Raw genomic sequence first — 19154 nt, forward strand, 5'->3', positions numbered from 1 at the left:
ATGATTCTGTAAGAGGCAGAATGCCTCTGGGTAAGTATGCCACTAGGTAAGGATTGCTGAAGTCTAATTGTTCACCCTTTGTGAGAAATGGTAACAATATCTTTTGTTGAGATGGAAACTGATCCATGGGAGTGAGGCTTCCTAGAGATCAGAGAAGGCTTATTGGTCTCTAATATCATTCCTAGACTCTATCGCAGGGTGCCCTGAACATTCTGATTCTGAAAATGGAGAGAAATGTATAAAAAGAAGTGGCTGTAGAAACAGTGACACTCAAGTAGCGACTAGCACACAACAAGTGTAACTAGCACACAGTTTTTGGATGCTAATCCTTTCTCCAGCACCAAAGATCCTTGGAGAAATGGCTGATTCCAGGACTGGGGCAGGAGATATACAAGATGAGCCTGGAGCATCTTTTAGTGCTGGAGAGTAAGAAAGTGCTCAAGAGAAACTCATCCGTGGTATGATATTAAAGGGACACAGTAGCCAATGCAATGAGTTCCTAATGGTCAGCTTGAGCAGCAAAGTAAAATAGTATTGTATCATAACCCAAGGTATAAAATAAATAAATATACATGAGTCTATACTGATACAAATAAATGAATACCTCAACAAATGGGAGAAAATAGAAAAATCTGTAATAAATGAATGATGATGGAAGGACAAATCTCCCATGCAAGAGAGCCCAAGTAATTTATGTATCTCCTTTGCTGTCAAGGAGATGAAGCATAAATCCCCACTCCCACACTTAGTTGTTTATAGTGACTTCCTTCCAAAGGGTACAGCATAGAATGGGAGGGAGGGAAAGAGTAACTTTATAGTATGGAACCTTGACAAACACCACCTTTGCCAGGTGATAAAGATTAATGTCAACAGTGACCGGTAGTGTTCATAATATGCACTTTGGTATCATGTGATGAGAATGGCACTTTAACTCCGTGGTTTTCCTCCCCCACATTTGTAACACCAGAATGATCATGAGGAAGACTTTAGACAAATCCCAATTGAGAGACATTCTGCAACGTACCTGACCAATATTCCTACAAATAGGAAGATCATAGAAAACACGGAAAATCTTAAAAATTAAAAATTGTCACAGCTAAGAGGAACTTAAGGAGACATGACTACAAAATGTAAAATGGTTCCTTGGATGGGGTTCTGGAACAGAAAAAAAGAACATTAGGTTAAAACTAGGAAAATGTGAATAAAATGTAGATTTTGGTTAAAAATAATGTATCAATATTTGTTCATTATTTATAATTTTGATAGATATCAACAACGTACCACTTTCAGGGACTGAACTAATTTACCTTTTCACTAGTAATGTGTGAGAATGGCTTTCCTTTTCTTGTTAATTGGTAGGAGTGTTGTAACAGGGAAGTTAGCCTTTTTTCCTGTGGTAAGTTCCATAAATTCTTTTTTTTTTTAAGTTCCATAAATTCTTTTCTCAGATTCTCATTTGTCTTTTGACTGTTTATGATGGTTGGTACCAACTAAAACTTTATTTTCTATATGGCTGACTTTATCATACTTTTTGTTAGTGGCTTCTGGGACTTCTAAGATTATGAAATACTTCTCCACAGTTTTCTAAAGATATAGTTTAATTTTTACATGCAAAACTTGGACCCATTTGGAATTTATCCTAAGGGAGAGTGTGAGCTGTGTACTGACAATACTGAAAACACCTATACTTGCAGAGACTATCCACCTCTGACCTCTAGGAACCATTCTTTCTTGTTTTTTTAAAATAATGATGGCTTCTCTAATTACTGACATCTACTGTCTTCAACATGGGATGTTAAAAGCTGCTGCAGAGAATCACAGTTCCATGTGCACAAACACTTACCTGTTTATAGAGTCTAGCATGCCAGGCGTGACATGATGGCACTGAGGAGTTTTTGCCAGTGGAAAGATAACTGATGATGGAGTTGTTGGATTTCTGTCCATATTTGGCAGAATATCATCCCCTTCTTGACTGTCCTGGAAACTTGGTAACTAAAAAGCAAATATGTATTACCAACAGGCACCCATAAAAACAGAATTCCTCATTATCACAAATTGTTTTTTGGGGGGAGGGATTATGTTATTTTCCTTCTTATAACTTCACAACTGAGATAACTAAAATATTAGTAGGTAGAGAACAGAGCCTTGGTCTCTAAAATACTTGGTTTCTACTGTGTAAAATGGAAATGACACACATTTCTAGTATTGCATAGGCCAAAGGTCAGCAAATATTTTCTGTAGAGTCAGAAAATATTTTAGGTTTTATGGTCTACACAGTCTTTGTCCCACTGCTCAATCCCACTGCGGAAGCAGGAAGGCAGCCACAGCTGATAGGCCAGATGCGGCCTGTGGGCCAAGTATACTGGCCTCTGCACAGAGAACAAAGTGAAAGTACACCTGATTTACTGTTACGCTTGGTACTTAGCAGATACTCAAGCAGTATTAAACTTTTTGGGTGTATATATTTCCAATAAATAATTTAATCTTTTAATTAAAATTTTACTTTCATATTAAAACCTTAGAAAAAGTGGGTTTCTGTTTCTATTTTATTATTTTTGCTTTTAAAATACTGCTACTGTTGCACTTAGGACAAAACATAGATAGAACCTGAAATAATGGGGGGAATAATATAAAGGGCACAATGCCTAAAGGATCAGTGTTTTTGTGCAGAGAACACAGTAGGAGCCTCAGATGGCTCCTTTAAAATACTTCCCTTTATAACCTGTCTAAGTAAAAAGGGGCCCCAGATCATGTTGTCACTAAGTTCTAAGTAGCCTTTTAAAACTGGATAATTTAACAACACTGTGAAATGGGTAGATGGAAAAATTACCCCAAGTGTGAGCCTTCTGAATTTTTTTCTTGCCTACTTTTTTCCCCTGTGAGCTTGATACTTTTTATTATTCCAGTAACATCTGAATGAGTTCTTACTGTTTTTATATATTGCAAATATTTTATCCCAATCACTGAAGTTTTTAGTTATGTGGTTTTTTCATTCTGTTAGTATAAAAATTCTTATATACATTCAAATCTGTCAATTTTATGCTGCCATGTAATCCCTCCTCTGAATTTACTATGCAGTAGGTAATAATCTATACTGGTCACCCCCCTTCTTAAACTCTGCCTCACTGCATATAAATTTTAAATATATGTGCTTGGCCTATTTCTGGGTTTTCTAAGCATTCTAAGGGGTTCTTTAAGCAAATTACTTCTGAACCCCACTGAAGGGTAGACCCTGGCCACTGAGGAGAACACCATGACTGGCAGACTGCTTCTTATACTCCACTCACACTCTACTCTAGCATATCTGTGGAGGCTATCAGTCCTTGGCCTAAATATTAGGGATGAACACTAACCCTAAATAAAAATGAAAGATACCAAAGTCAATATAAAGAAAACAATGATTTCTACATTTAAGACTCTTACCAGTATTTTTTGACGCTGCGAAGGTGTTGCACTGAAAAAATCATCATGGTCATCTTTTGGCAGCTGTTCAAGAAAATCTCTCATCTGCTTCTTCCTTTTAAGAGTTCCCACTTTGGCAGTTATCTTCATAGTTTCCTTATCAGCATCATCAATCTTGCCTTAAGAGTCAGCAAAAGATTTTGGTAAGGATTTGGTCTTGAATAGTAACTGCTCTATAAAGTTAACAGCCTTTGCAAAATCTAAACTGTATATTCATATTAAATAAACTCAGCATCTGTTGTTAATATTTCCAAGCCTCCTAAATAACAAGTGACTCTACACTGGGATTCGGGCAATATGATTAGATTACAAAAATACTCAAGAAGAAATTACATTTCGATTAGGCAGGGTGTGGTTGGAAAGGTTCTTTATCTGTGAGGGAAGTTACCTTATATTTCCCTTGCTGATTGTCTACCCTATTGTCTTGCTAAAATATAAACCTTATTGAATTAGGACAGGGATACTGAATGTTCCCTAAAGCTTCGTATAAGACTTCTCTGGCGTAAACCTGGCCAGGAATGTGTACTCCTGGGGATTATACACTAAACTTATTCTTATGAGTTTTCTTATGAATTACTAAGGGACCCTAACAAAGTGGCCTCAAATTTAACTTAGAAAAATAACCCAGTTGTTGGAATCTCTCAATCCAACTGCAGATTTCCTAGAACAAACTCAAAGCACAAGGCTGCTAAGGTTACGATTAATACAAGTAAGTAGCTAGGTCAGACTTAAAAAATTAAACAGATGATCTTTGGGGTTGTTTCTAGCTTTAAAATTATAAAAACAAAATCCACCTATTAGAAGACCCATGGATAAATATAAATTACATCTAATGAGTGATCAGAAATCAATATTGAGAACTAGGAAAAAACTTATTTGCTATAAAGGTTACCATCTTGGCCTTTGGGGTTGGCTGGCTTTTTCTTGGTGTCTGGTTTCTGAAATCTTTTTCCTCGGGGATCTTCCATGTACTTCCTCTGGCATTCATCCGCAGATCGAGAACCTACAGCCGTAGCTACGTCTGACCAGAAACCAGGCTTGTGCTTTGGCAGAGATGCAACAGCACTACAGAAGACCAAAACCAGTTAAAGAACAAGAAATTCAACTAATTAAAAGTAACCTTTTATTGAAGTGAAGGGATGCCACTAAATCAGGAATTTTATCAAAATCATTCTAGATAACTATTTGGGAAGAAGTTAGAATTCCCTACACTTAATAATTCTTACTCTAATATGAAGATGTGAGTTTATGTATCTAGCAGATGCCTTCAATTTTGTTGTATTCTATCAAACCTGAAAAACTATGCCCAGTTTTTCAACATATTTTCCTAAGTCCAGCTAAGAAATGATTAGATTTTTGGGGGTGGGAGGTGGGGGCTCTAGCATGATTAACTTTTCTGCACCAATGCATGAATCTTACTGGTGCTAAGTATATAGGAAGACAGGTTCTTGGGTTCTGTATACTCCAGGTTACAAACTCGTACTAAAAAGTGTTATGCTTGCTTTTACTCTATTTTAATTTATAGAACTCAGTATTTTATGTATAGTACTTAACTGAGGGAAATGAAAATTGAAATAGAAAAAAACGAAGTCAATATAAGGTAGTTTCCCAATTTAACAATTGAGTTACATTCTAAAATTTCATTGTAAATGATTATTTAGAACCTGGTATACATATTACTGCCTCCCCAACTCCCAATAGATTTTATATATTGTGGTTAGGCTGATATTAATAGTTCTGCCAGAAAAGGTCTATTTAACTCACCAATTAACCTATGCAGTATCATGCTGGAAAAAATTTAACAACTAGTTCTCTGGGGTTAAAAAGCCCTGTTTGTGGTGTTTGTCAACTTCCATATTGTAAATACTTCTATTGTGGCTTATTTCAAGCTACCAGTTATACAGAATTTCTACCATACAGATATGATAGACATTAAATACCTCAAGGGCACAGATAAGAATAAAATATAGTAAAATATTTAGAAGTGATGAGTTTAGAGTTTGTTTCTAGTAAATTTTAGTTTATATAATTTTTAATAATGACAAATTGAATAAAAATATTCAATTTGTAAAATTCCTAAATATTTAAGAGTCAACTTTTGTGAATAGATATGATCTAACTACAGAATACCACTTATTCCATACATAAAAGGAGAACAGAGAACAAGTACTAAGAGCATTGAACTTGTTAATGAATGTTCTACTTTTGCATAATTAATCATTCCACATGTGTTCTCAAGTGGAGAACTACAGGGAGGGGGCTCAAAGTTCCCTATTTGTATACACAGCTAGCATGCAAGTCTAGGATTGCCTAAAAGGACTAGTTTGTTATAGTAAAAATACTTAATCCATTTAATATGAAATCATTCTGTAGTTAACATATCTCCTCTAGTCAATCTAAGTAATTTAAAAAGGCAAATGTAATCATATTACTCCAGTCCTACTTAAAAATCATTTCATTGGGATTTCCCTGGTGGCCCAGTGGCTAAGAATCCAAGCTCCCAATGCAGGGGACCTGGGTTTGATCCCTGGTCAGGGAACTAGATCCCTCATGCCACAACTAAGACCCAATAAAGCCAAATAAACATTTTCTTTTTAAAAAATCACTTCATCATTCTTAGCATAAAAACCAAGTAGGACCTATTCTATTCCTTGCCTATCAGTTCTCATCCTCTACTGTTCTTCCCTCACTTTCTGTATGCCAGTCATTTTGGCCTTTTAGTATTTTAAAATATTCTCTCTTACTTTCTACCTCTATATACTTGGTTTTAATTTAAAATGTACTTATCCTGAATCTTTGGCTTGAATACTTATTTATCCTTCAAATCTTAGTTCTGGTATCTACCTAAACAAAGTCATTTTCCAGAAAAATATTCTCATAAACCTCTTATAGGGATTATTTGCTAAGTATCTGTCTACCCTACTAGGCTATAAGCATGATGAGGGGTATAAAATAGTGGGCTGCAAGTAAGAATCACTTAAGGAGCTTATAGCAAAATTTAAGGAATCAAGTAAAAATAAGCAAACAGATCCATAGACTGTATTCCTGAAGATTTCAATTCAGTAGGACTGGGGTGACAGTCCTTGCATTTTCCAAAGCTCCTTATGTGATTATTTTGCGTCAGCATTAGAATTGCTTTATGTTGTTTGTAAGAATAAAGTATTACATCTAATTGAGTGGAAAGCAGGAAGGGGTAATAACAAGGAAAGGTTACAGGGAGGAAGTGACATGTGAGATGAAATTTGAGGGATGGATAAAAATATAACAGGAGAAAATGAGGCAACAATATTGGCAAAGAAATGAAGACAAAGAAACTGCATATGGCTGCTGCTGCTGCTGCTCAGTCGTATGGCTAGGGAATGGTAAATAATTCATATTTATAGTCTGGTAAACTTCAAAGAAATGGCTGCGGGTCAGAGTTGTGAAAAAAACTAGAGAATCGTAACCCAAGCCCAAGTCTTCCAGATCAGAATATTATAATAGTATGCACTCTAGGCACTTATAAAACATTTTAAGTTTATAGTAAAATTGTCCTTTTGGGTATGGTTCTCTGAATCTTAACATATACATGTAGATACAAAACAGCTCCATCAGACTGGGGGAAAAAAAAACTTCTAGTCCCACCTCTTTGTGGTTCACCACTACAACCACCGGAAATCCCTGATCCATTTTCTTTCTTTTTAGTTCTGTCTTTTCCAGAACATCATATAAATGGAATCATATAATATGTAACCTTTTGGGCTGGCTTTTTTCACTCAGCATAATACCTTTGAAATTAATTCAAATGGTTACAAGAATGGATTGTTTTTCCTTTTTATTACTTAGTAGTTCATTCACTGTTAAGATTGTACCATGATTGCCTTTATGCAAACAGGGCTGTGAAAATCAGGAAGAGAAATGAGCTACGTAAAATCAATCTATAATGTTTATGGGCTCACACTGCAAATTTTGATATATTTTCTTCTTTGTTCAGTTCAGAATCTTTTCCCTTGAGACTTCCTCTTTGACCCATGAATTATATACAGGTGTGTTATTTATTTTTCCAGCACTTGGAATATTTTTCCTTTATTGATTTGTAGTTTAATTTAGTTATGGCCAACAAATACCCTTTGTATAACTTCAGTTATTTTCAATTTGTTAACATTTGTCTTATGATCTAGTAAGTGTTCATCTTGGTGAATAATTCACCTATCCTTGGAAAGAATATTCTTTCCCTACTGTTAGGTACACTATTCTAAAATGTCAGCTAGATACAGTTGGTTGATAATGTTGTTGAGTTCTCCTACACCTTCACTAATTTCCTGTCTACTAGTTCTGTTAATTACCAAGAGAAGAACACTGAAGTCTCCAACTATAATTATGCGTATGACTCTTTTCAGTTCAGTACATTCCTGAAGGACAGGGAAGCCTGGTGTATTGCAGTCCATGGGGTCACAGAGTTGGACGCAACTGAGCAACTGAACAACTTTCCTTTTAGTTCTTTCAGATTTTGATTCTTGTATTTTGAGTTTTTTTTCAGTGCTAACACATTTAGGATTAAGCCTTCCTCGTGAAATGACACTTCTATTATTTTGTAATGTCTTGCTTTACCCTTGATATTTTCTTCATACTGAAATCTTTGATCAGTATTAGCATAGCCACTCCAGCTAGCTATTGGGTTTGCATGGTATTTATCTATCCTTTCACTATTAAGTTGGCTATGTCGTATTTGAAGTGTTTCTTTTATATCACACATTGTGGGATTATGTTTTTAAATTCATTCTGACAATCTATTAAATGGTGCATTTAAATTATTAACATAATTAATGCAATTGTTTTTCTTTGCTCCCCATCTTCTATTTCTTTTTCTTCCTTTTTTAAAAAGTATTTTATCTATTATATATTTGAAGATATCTGTGTAGTTTTTTAGTGGATGCTCTGATGTTTACTATATACATACTGCACAGTCTACTTTGAATCAATATCTTACAGCTTCAAGTAAAATCTAACCATCATACAAGTGTCTTCCTCCTTCCTTTTTGTTATAGTTATCTTCTGTATTACATTTACAAATATTTAAAAATTCCATCATACAATATATTTGCTTTAAACCATTAAATACTTAAAAGAACTCAAGAGGAAAATAGTCTATTATATTCACCCAGAGAACTGCCATCTCCTTCCTATTCCTCCATTCCTGATATTGCCTCTTTTCCTCTCTCATCTCTATTCTGCTATTGAGTCTACCGAATGAGTTTTTAATTTTGATTATCTCATTTTTCAGTTCTAAAATTTCCATTTGAGCTTTCTTTATACCTTCTACTTCTTGTTGAGACATTATAAATTTCTGTTCAAGAATGATTGCTTTTAGTCCTGAAGTGTTTTTTATGAGACTGACATGCTGCTCACTATGCCAAGAAGGCAGGTCTAAAGTGTTTTTATATTCCTCCTTCAGAATCTTATCAGATAATTCCAACCTCTGTGTCATGCCATCATTCACGTCTTTTTGAATGACATCATTGCATGTGAATTGAAATTTTCATTGTTCTTTATATGTTAAGTAATTCAGGATTATTTCCAAGGCATTTTGAAATAGGAAATTCTGGGTCTTACACTCTATGCTAGTTTGGTATGTTCACTAAGTCATGTCCAACTCTTTGCAGTCCCATGGACTGTAGCCTGCCAGGTTCCTCTGCCCATGGAATTTTCCAGGCTAGAATACTGAGTGGGGTGCCATTTCCTACTCCAGGGGATCTTCCCAACCCAAAGATTGAACCTGCGTCTCTTCTGTCTCCTGCATTGGCAGGTGGATTCTTTACCACTAGCATGACCTGGGAAGCACCCTATACATTCTATAGAGAATATTAATATTTTTGTTTTAACAGGCAACCAACCTGGCTGTAACCTGAATTATAAATTCCAGTCAGTTTTCTGTGGTTGCAGTTTCAATGTTAGTTCTGTTTTTAAAGCCTTGCAGTGCTGTTAGGATATACTGCATGTTGGATACTGGGTGGATGGCCTGGAAATTGGATGGTAGTCTACCATTAGTTCAGTTCTCAAAGCCTCTGGTTATGCTGTCTAGGATCAGACCCACAAATGGACAAGGCGGGTTAAGTCCAAAAGCCCATAAACAACCTTCTCGGGTTACGTTCCCTAGCTCGTCCCTCTGCAGTTTTTGGTTCCCTAGAGTTCTGTTTTTGCTTCTCTGGCAGAAATCAGGGGTTTTAGTTACCAGCTTTGCTGCACACTTTATATAGCTGCATCTTGCTCCAATGCCAGGCAGAGGACAGACGAGAAAACTGCAGAATTACTCTAACTGGAGAGAAAGGTTCATACTTCTTGAGTTTTACGTGTGTGTGGGCCCCGACTGCTGCTGTGAAGTTTACCCCTGCTGGACTGTATGGGTACTGGGTTATGAGAGAAAGGAGAAAAGAAAACAGAGATTTCCCCTACTGTTTCTGAGTGGTAGTAATCCCCTTTCCTGCTCAAGCCAGAACCAAAGGGCTTCTCTGTGAACTCTCTTTGTCTTGCCTCAATGCACACTTCCTGGTTTTGGGTGGTCTTGAGTCTAGCTTGGGGGAATATCACAGGAAAAACTAGAACTTCACTTCCAGTTTGGTGGTTCTTAAAATTCTAGTCTTTCCCAATCAACTGCTATTATTTATCTTTCTGCATCAACAAAAGCAGTTCCAAGCATTCTGTTCAGGTGTTTATATCTGCGTAGAAGAAACAGTGGAGTATGCTTACTTATCTTACTGAGAATTGGCATTTCTGCAGTTCAGGCATTTCAGAATACCCTTAGGTGATCTGAACATACAGTAAAGGAAATAATGGGGGATACAGCTGAAAAGGATAACTGAAGTCAACTATTGCTCTCAATGTAAGGCAGAAGAATCTTTATATAGTTTGAAGATCAGTAAGAATGCAAGTGAAGGGTTTTGACTTGTTAGAACCACATAATACATTACAACTAATCTGGAGTTGTATACAAATACAAAGCTACTTCCAAAGTTCAGGCAAAAGGCATTAAAGGTCTGAAAAAGAGTAGTGTCAAGAAAAAGGCTCCACAGGCATATCTCGTTTTACTGCTCTTTTCTTTACTGGGGTTTTATTTTTTGAACAAATTCAACGCCTATGGCAACCCTCTGTCAAGTAAGTCTATTGGCACCATTTTTCCAACAGCATTTGGTTACTATATGTCTCTGTCACATTTGGTAATTCTCACAATATTTCAAACTTTTTCATTATTATTATATTTGTTATGGTGACCTGTGATGGTACTGTTATTGTTTGGGAACCAAGAACTGTATGTATCTAAGAAAGCAAATTTAACTGATAAACATGATTAAGCTTACTGAAGAAGGCATGTCAAGAGCTGATGTAGGCTGAAAGCTAGGCTTCTTGCACGAGTTAGCCAAATGTGAATGCAAAGGAAAAAAGTTCTTGAAGGAAATTAAAAATGCTACTCTAGTAAACACATAAATGATAAGAAAGTGAGACAGCTTTATTGATGATATGGAGAAAGTTTAGCAATCTGGATAGAAGATCAAAGCACTCACCAGGTTCTCTGAAGCCAAAGTCTAATCTAGAGCAAGGCCCTAACTGTCTTTAATTCTATGGAGGGTAAAACATGAGAAAGCTACAGATGAAAAGTTTGAAGTTGGCAGAAATTGGTGTGACGCTTAAGGAAAGAAGTCCTCTCTGTGACACAAAAATGCAAGGTGAAGTCATAAGTGCTGGTGTAGAAACCGCAGCAAATCAGCCAGAAGATCTAGCTAAGATCATCAATGAAGACGGCTGCACTAAACAACAGATGTTCAACACAGACAAAACAGTCTTGTATTGGAAGAAGATGCTGTCTAGGACTTTTATAGCTAAGGAAGCAAAGTCAATGACTGGCTTCATGCAATTAGGGACTTAAAGTTGAAGCCAGTGCTCATTTACCATTTCATAAACCTGAGCAATTGTGTTAAATCTACTCTACCTGGGCTCTATAAGTGAAACAACCCTAGAGGACAGCACATTTGTTCTGAATTATTTTAACCTCACTGGGAAAGCAACTCAGGAAAAAGATTCCTTTCAAAATGTTACTGCTCAGTGACAATGCACCTGGTCACCCAAGAGCTGAGATGGAGATGTACAACAAGATTAATGTTGGTTTTTTTTTTTTTTTGTAGTGGTTTTTGCCATACACTGACATGAATCAACCATGGATTCACATGTGTTCCCCATCCTGAACCCCACTACTCCCTCCCTCCCCATCCCGTCCCCCTGGGTCATCCCAGTGCACCAGCCATGAGCACTTGTCTCATGCATCCAACCTGGACTGGCGATCTGCTTCACACTTGATAATATACATGTTTCAACGCTATTCTCTCAGATCATCCCACCCATGCCTTCTCCCATAGAGTCCAAAAGTCTGTTCTATACATCTGTGTCTCTTTTTCTGTCTTGCATATAGGGTTATCGTTACTATCTTTCTAAATTCCATATATATGCGTTAGTATACTGTATTGGTGTTTATCTTTCTGGCTTACTTCACTCTGTATAATGGTGTTTTCAGTCTGTTAAATAACATCCATTGTGCAACTTATGGGTCAAGGAGTAACTCTGATTTTCAAAGTCTTATTATTTAAGAAATATACTTCCTAAGGCTAGAGCTGTTCTTGATGGTGATTCCTTTGATGGATCTGAGAGACGTAAATTGAAAACCCCCCTGGCAAGGATTCACAGTGAAGATACCATTAAGAACATGTGTGACTCATGAGAAGCGTCATCAACATTCACAGGAGTTTGGAAAAAGCTGATTCCAACCCTTATGAATGACTTGAAGGAGTTAAAGACTTCAGTGGAAGAAGTTACTGCAGATGTGATGGAAGTAGCAAGAGAACTACAATTAGAAGTGGAGCCTAAAGATGTGATTGAATTGCTGCTGCTGCTTCTGCTAAGTTGCTTCAGTCGTGTCCAACTCTGTGCGACCCCACAGACGGCAGCCCACCAGGCTCCCCCATCCCTGGGATTCTCCAGGCAAGAACATTGGAGTGGGTTGCCATTTCCTTCTCCAATGCATGAAAGTGAAAAGTGAAAGTGAAGTCGCTCAGTCGTGTCCGACTCTTAGCGACCCCATGGACTGCAGCCTGCCAGGCTCCTCCGTCCATGGGATTTTCCAGGCAAGAGGACTGGACTGGGGTGCCACTGCCTTCTCCGATTGAATGGCTACAACCTCATGAAAAAACTTGAACAGACGAGAAGCTGCGTCTTACGGATGAGTAAAGAAAGTGGTTTCATGAGATGAAATCTACTGAAGATGCTGTGAAGGTTGCTGACATGACAATAAAGGATTTAGAATATTATATAAACTTAGCTGATAAAGCATTGCTGAAATGACAATAAAGGATTTAGAATATATAAATTTAGTTGATAAAGCAGTCACAAGGTTTGAGAGGACTGACTCCCATTTTGAAAGAAGTTCTACTCTGGGTGAAATGCTATCAAATAGCATTGCATGCTACAGAGAAACCATTCATTAAAGGAAGAGTCAATCGATGTGGCAAACCGCATTGTCTTATTTTAAGAAATTGCCACAGCCACCCTAACCTTCAGCAACTACCACTCTGGTCAGCAGCCTTCAATACCAAAGCAAGACTCTCCACCAGCAAAGGAATTACAACTTGCTGAAGGCTCAAATGATAATTAGTATTTTTAAGCAACAAGTTCTTTTTAAATTAAGGTACGTGCGTTAGTCGCTCAGTTGTGTCCAATTCTTTGTGACCCCATGGACTGTAGCTTGCCAAGCTTCTCTGTTCATGGAATTCTCTGGGCAAGAATACTGAACGGGTTGCCATTCCCTTCTCTAGGGGATCTTCCTGACCCAGGGATCAAACCTGGGTTTCCTGCATTGCAGGCAGATTCTTTACCATCTGAGTCACCAGGGAAGCCCAATGAAGGTACATACAGTGGGTTTTTTATTTTGATACAATGTTATTGCATACTTAATAGACTACAGTATAGTGTAAACATAACTTTTATATGCACCAGGAAGCCAAAAAGTTAATATGACTTGCTTTGTTGAGATATTCGCCTTATTCTAATAGTCTGGAACCTAACTAACAACATGTCCTAAGTATACTGGTAGCTTCATGATTTTTTAAAAGATTAAAAACCAATAATAATAAAGAGTTTAAAGTTAGCTGACTAGGAGAATTACATATTAAGAAACAGGAATGTCAAGCAAAGTGGACAGGCAGAAGAAAGTAAGTTTGGCTTTTGACGTTTTAAGTTAGCTGTGAAAGTGAAAGTCGCTCCATCGTGTCCAACTGTTGTGACCCTATGGACACAGTCCATGGAATTCTCCAGGCCAGAATACTAGAGTGGGTAGCCTTTCCCTTCTCCACATCGCCCCAACCCAGGGATCGAACCCAGGTCTCCCACATTGCAGGCAGATTCTTTACCAACTGAGCTATCAGGGAAGACCCGAAGTTAGCTGTAGGTGAGATTTATACAGAGATGTCCAGCAGGCAAAGGGAAATACAGACCGAAGTACAAGAATTCAGAACTAGAGACACAGATTTGGGAGTCCCTATATAAAAAAGCAGAGCTTTGGAAGGAAAAGACCACTGAGGAATACACTTTGCTATAGAGCAAGCAGCCAAAATCAAGAACTTTGGAATATAAGAAAACTTCTGCCTGAAAATAAGACAGAAGGAAAATTTAGGAAATGGGGAAAGGAAGAGTACAGTGGCACAAAGATCCCTTAGGAAGAAAAAGTAGATTTGAAAATGAATTCTAAATGTTATAAAGTTGGGGGTACACAAGAAAATGGAACACTAAATGTGGTATGTTTTTATGTTATTCTTACCTCTTTTATCAGTGACATCTTCCTATCTTTGTACTGGATGATTTTTATCAGCATACCACTATACTCTGGCCTGAGTCATCTAATAAAAAGCAAGCAACTAAACATACATGTTCCCTTATCTCCTCACTCCCTTCTATGACTGTGCCGCCTTCTGTTCCCCATCATCGCCACATATCTTTTGCTGTCCATTTAGGTTGTCTTTACTGTCTCATTCACTTTTCATTGCTCAACTGTGACCTGGCTTCCAATACCAACTACCACACTACTGAAACCGCTTTTCAAGTATATGTAGCCAAATCCAACTCTTACCATACCTGGTTTACCAAGCAGCAGTAATTAAGAAACCCTGGACAAATCACCTAATTTTTGAGACTAATTTTTCATTTATCAATGAGGGGGAAAAGACTCTATTAAATAACCTATAAATTTGGGTTCAAATTTAAGGTTTTATAATAGTAAATTTAATTATAAAATATTCCTTAAAATGTGAAGCTAAGTGAGAGAGTTGCGTTTGTCTGTGGAAATAGTTTACCCCTACTTTATTGAGGTATGATTGACAGATGAAATTGTATATATTTAAAATGTACATGTGATCATTTGATACACATGTACATTGTGAGGTGATTACCACAATCAAATTAATTAACACACCTGTCCCCTCAAGTAGTTTTTGGGGAGGGAAGGAGGGGGCTGTCTTGAAATATTAAATGGGAATGAAAAGAAAAGAAGGTCACTTTCACTTTCTTCATATGTGGGCTGCAGATGGCCATCTAGTTAGATATTATCTGTATTTTCCCTCCACCCTACATAAATTTCCATTTCTCTTCAAGTGTCTTTGCATGACATTTTCCATTTTAATGATTAGAAGTCATAAATCAGCCTCTTGTTGGTGTTTTTATGTTATAAATTGTTTTGTGGCCATTTTAGATTTCAAAGTCAAATCTAACTACTTACCAATGAAGTTTCTGTAATTCTTTCTTATTCCATTCCTCATCCTGAGTAAGACCAGGCAAACATTCCAAGGAATACCTGTTTGTCTTACCAGATCCCATTTTCTCAGTATTTGGAAGTTCATTACCAACATCAGGTTTCTGAAGATTTTCTTTAGCAGAACATTTAGCTTTCTTTTGTTTCATATAAAATTCATTTTCACTTTCTTCAGTTTCAGATTCAGATATCACTGGGATTGTCTTTGTTTTCCTTGTGCTTTTTCTCTGCTGAACCACTATTTTTTCAGTATTTATTGCTCTGGTTTTCTTAACAATCTCAGTTTTCCTTCTAAATTTCTTTCCTTTTTCACTTTCTTCATTAGACAAATCTGGTGAGGACTGATGCTTGTCAAATGACACAGTTACTTGATTTTCAATTTTCTTCAGTTTTGATAACCTTGTATTTTTCTTAAAGTCAGAGGTGACCGTTTGTTCCTTTTTAGGACTGGGTATTTTTATTTTGTCGTTGACAGTGAGGAAATCATGTTCAAAACAATCTTCCGTATTTTCACTATTACGGCCCACACTACACTCAAACGTACCTTCTAAAGTCTTTGTGGGCTTACTGACTGGACTTGTAGTTTCATTTGAGTCTGTTTTACTTTCTTTTTGAGGCTTTCCCAACGCAAATTCTGTTACTGCTTTAATGGTGTCAGATGACAGATTATAGTTCATGCATTTTTTCTCTATAATTTTTTTAGATTTAAGTGGTGTCACTAAAATACAAGGTTTCTTCTGATTAACAGTCATATATTTTCTTTCTTCATCTGTGAAAAACTGTTCCTTTGATGTTAGAATATCAATGGATACTTTTGATTCTTTAGTTCTCTCTTTAATTTCATAAGACAAAACCAAAGATCAAAATTTCAAATTAGTAACAAAATATCGAAAAAAAAAATTCCACAAATATACTGTTTTTTTCCCCCCACAAACTCCATTTTACACACTTTACTGTCAAATTAAGCTTCCTGAAGCACTGGTCTGTTCAGATCACTGCCCCTTCAACTGTTAACATTTATTAATTTCTATACCAATCTGTCCATATGTCTCACAGTATACTTAATGTACATAGCTCCTCTCACTGGTCTTTATCAATATAGTTCTAACTGCTCACTGTACTCAATCTGAATGACATTCTGTTAATTCACTGTTTCTCAACTTTCATTAATCTCATTCACTCTACTTGGAAAATTTCCTCCACCTACTATCTACTTCAGTTCTGTCCTATAACCTACTTCATTTGTTTTCCAACTCACCTATCCACAAACTTTGTCCCGATTCCCTCAACTGAATGAAAGCTTTCCTTCAAATTTCTAGAATACTTTCAAATAATATCATGTTTGATAATGTGCCCTGTGTTATAATTATATACTTGTCTTTCAACTGAAAAAAATTCTTAATGGTAAGAACTTTGTTTTTACTTTTGACTTGAAAACCACTTGGGTTACTAAAACCTTACTAGGTATAAAATATATGGAACAGAAACTATCCTAGTTAAGGAGAGTTAGAAAAACATGGAGATCCATCTGCATGGCCCCATTCTCATCACTAGTGGAGGCCACAGAGATACATTTTTGCTGAATCCCCCAAAGCTCCATGAAGAATCATGGGATAACAACCAAAACAGATCTTGGGAAAACAAATCTTATACTGTGTCATTGGCTAAAGAAAGCAAATTAAAATGAGAGAAATTCTCCAGTTTGAAACTTAAGAAACCAGAAGCCACACCCACTTAATTTCTAACTTAAAATTATATAATTATAAATATGTACAAGCTTTAAATGATCATACCAACCATCCTAGTTAAATACTCTAACAACCTACACATACTGTCTGCCATTTTACAAGATGAATGGCAAAATGAAAGACTTTTGGGAAATACCGAATGCTGGGGAGAAAGGAGTCTCTAAATTACAGTTCATGGAGAAGTGGCACTAATCAAAAGTAATCAAGGAAGTTACTCTATGATTTCTCAATGGAATCATATATTTCTTTCTAATTCCTCATATAAACATGATTCAAATGTTCAACTGGAAATGTGAAAATTCTGAACTTTCTAATTTTGAACACAGCCTTTTTATTCTGAATATTTTTATTCATTTTATTAAATAATTTTAATAAAGATTCAAACCATTCTGGATACTTCAACCTAAGCTGTATGAAGTTGGTAGTGTAAGTAGTATTGTTGCCTCTTTACTTCTTTAAACACTTAGAAATGTTCCTCACTTCATTTCTTTTCATTTAGAAGTAGTAAGAAAAAAAAATGCCATTAAGCAGATGGATTTAACTCAATATGAAATTTTAAACTTGCTAATGTGTAGAGAAAAGGCTCTTTAAATTCTGATAGGCAGGATTTCAATGAAATTATTCTGAAAATCCACATTTACACAAAATTAAGTTATGGTATTAATTTCATAGAAGTCTGTACTTCAAGATGCACAATGGATGGTCCTTGCTCTTGAGATTATTACAGTATGGTGAAGGAGGCTGACATTACAATCATTTATAATAATACTGTCAGGTATATTATATATAGTAGTAGAGATAAAGCACTTTAATAGCAATACTAAACATATAGATTACAACACTAAATACGCAAAACAAAACTTTAGGTAAATCATTAAAATATATATACACAATTACATCATCTTAAATTATCATTGACTGGCACCTTTGCATAACCTTAGTTGTTTAATGTTAGATGTATTGTTTTTTTAATATATATTTTAGTGGTTTTCCCATGGAAAGTATAACGATAATAATAAAAATAATAGCAGCATCAACTACCACCATTCAAAATAACATATGTGACAAGAGGACATTGAATGTCTTAATAGTTTCACAAAACAATGATTTAATGAATCACAGTGGAAAAATGATAATCCAAAACAGACTGCAGTCTGTTTTGCAGTATTATCTTGCCCGACAGTGAGCGTCTCAAGGAGCATCTCATTTTGTTTATCTCTAGGTTCCTAATAGCTGACATAGATCAAGGTTCATAGAAGATACTTTAAAAATGTCTGTTTAATGATTTTCCTATGGACACAGCTGGCATGTAAAACGGTTTACCAAACTTTAGTCTTTTACTTTGTAGTCTCAAATATTTTACCAGTAATATTCACAATTTAACTCAAATTCCTGAAAAACAGTACTATAAGTGAAAGGAAGGAATGGAGGTAGGGAGATGATAAGACCTAAGACTAAAAAAGAATAATAAAGTTAGATATACTTTTAGGGATTTTTAAATTTGGGGGTAAAAAAATACATACCAGGTGCTATAGCCCCAGGACTCCAAAATACTGAGGATGGTTTTAGCAATGACAACAAGCAATATGCCTAATTTATAAGAAACAGGATGACTTGATAAAATGAAGAAGAGTTAAGAAGGAACTGGAGCTACAGTTAAGGAGTGAATTTTGCAAGCATTCATCCATGTATTTAATTTATTCCTTTCTCTGTACTAGAAAGGATAAGCATAGTTTCAGTGGGGACAGGGGAGTAGGTTGTGGTAGGAGTGAAGGAATAACATACAGGTATATCTACATCCAGTATGGGGTTATGTTTTTGGCAGAAGCAGTCCTCAACTCTTGAAGTTCTGTAAAGCTCTGTTATAAGGTCAAGGCAGAAATGGCCTAAATTTATACAACATGGTCTAGTAACTTTTACTCATTATATTATCTAGAAAAGGCTGTAAATACTCTATTTCATCTTGGGACTGGGTGGATGTGAGGCAGATTATAGTTCTGGTAAAGAACGGACACAGAACAGTTCTGCCAGTTACCTTCATAGCAATGGTCATTCAGAAAATACATGTCATTTCCTCCATGAAAGCAAATTGGTTTTGTCTATTAACAGGAATAATATTT

At 36.1% G+C, this 19154-nt stretch overlaps 1 protein-coding gene across 3 annotated transcripts in view; it reads right to left on the bottom strand.

The window, feature by feature from the left end:
• The window catches only part of MIS18BP1 (MIS18 binding protein 1), a 54630-nt gene that overhangs the window by 13381 nt on the left and 22095 nt on the right, over positions 1-19154 (bottom strand). For all 3 annotated transcript variants that reach the window (XM_043489976.1, XM_043489974.1, XM_043489975.1), the window contains exons 9-12: positions 15254-16118; positions 4355-4527; positions 3424-3581; positions 1840-1992 (exon numbers count right to left, since the gene is read on the bottom strand). In XM_043489976.1, coding sequence (XP_043345911.1) covers positions 1840-1992; positions 3424-3581; positions 4355-4527; positions 15254-16118 — 1349 coding nt within the window. The remainder of the gene's footprint in view (positions 1-1839; positions 1993-3423; positions 3582-4354; positions 4528-15253; positions 16119-19154) is intronic.

Source organism: Cervus canadensis, chromosome 17, assembly GCF_019320065.1.
Source record: "Cervus canadensis isolate Bull #8, Minnesota chromosome 17, ASM1932006v1, whole genome shotgun sequence".
Taxonomy (NCBI): domain Eukaryota; kingdom Metazoa; phylum Chordata; class Mammalia; order Artiodactyla; family Cervidae; genus Cervus; species Cervus canadensis.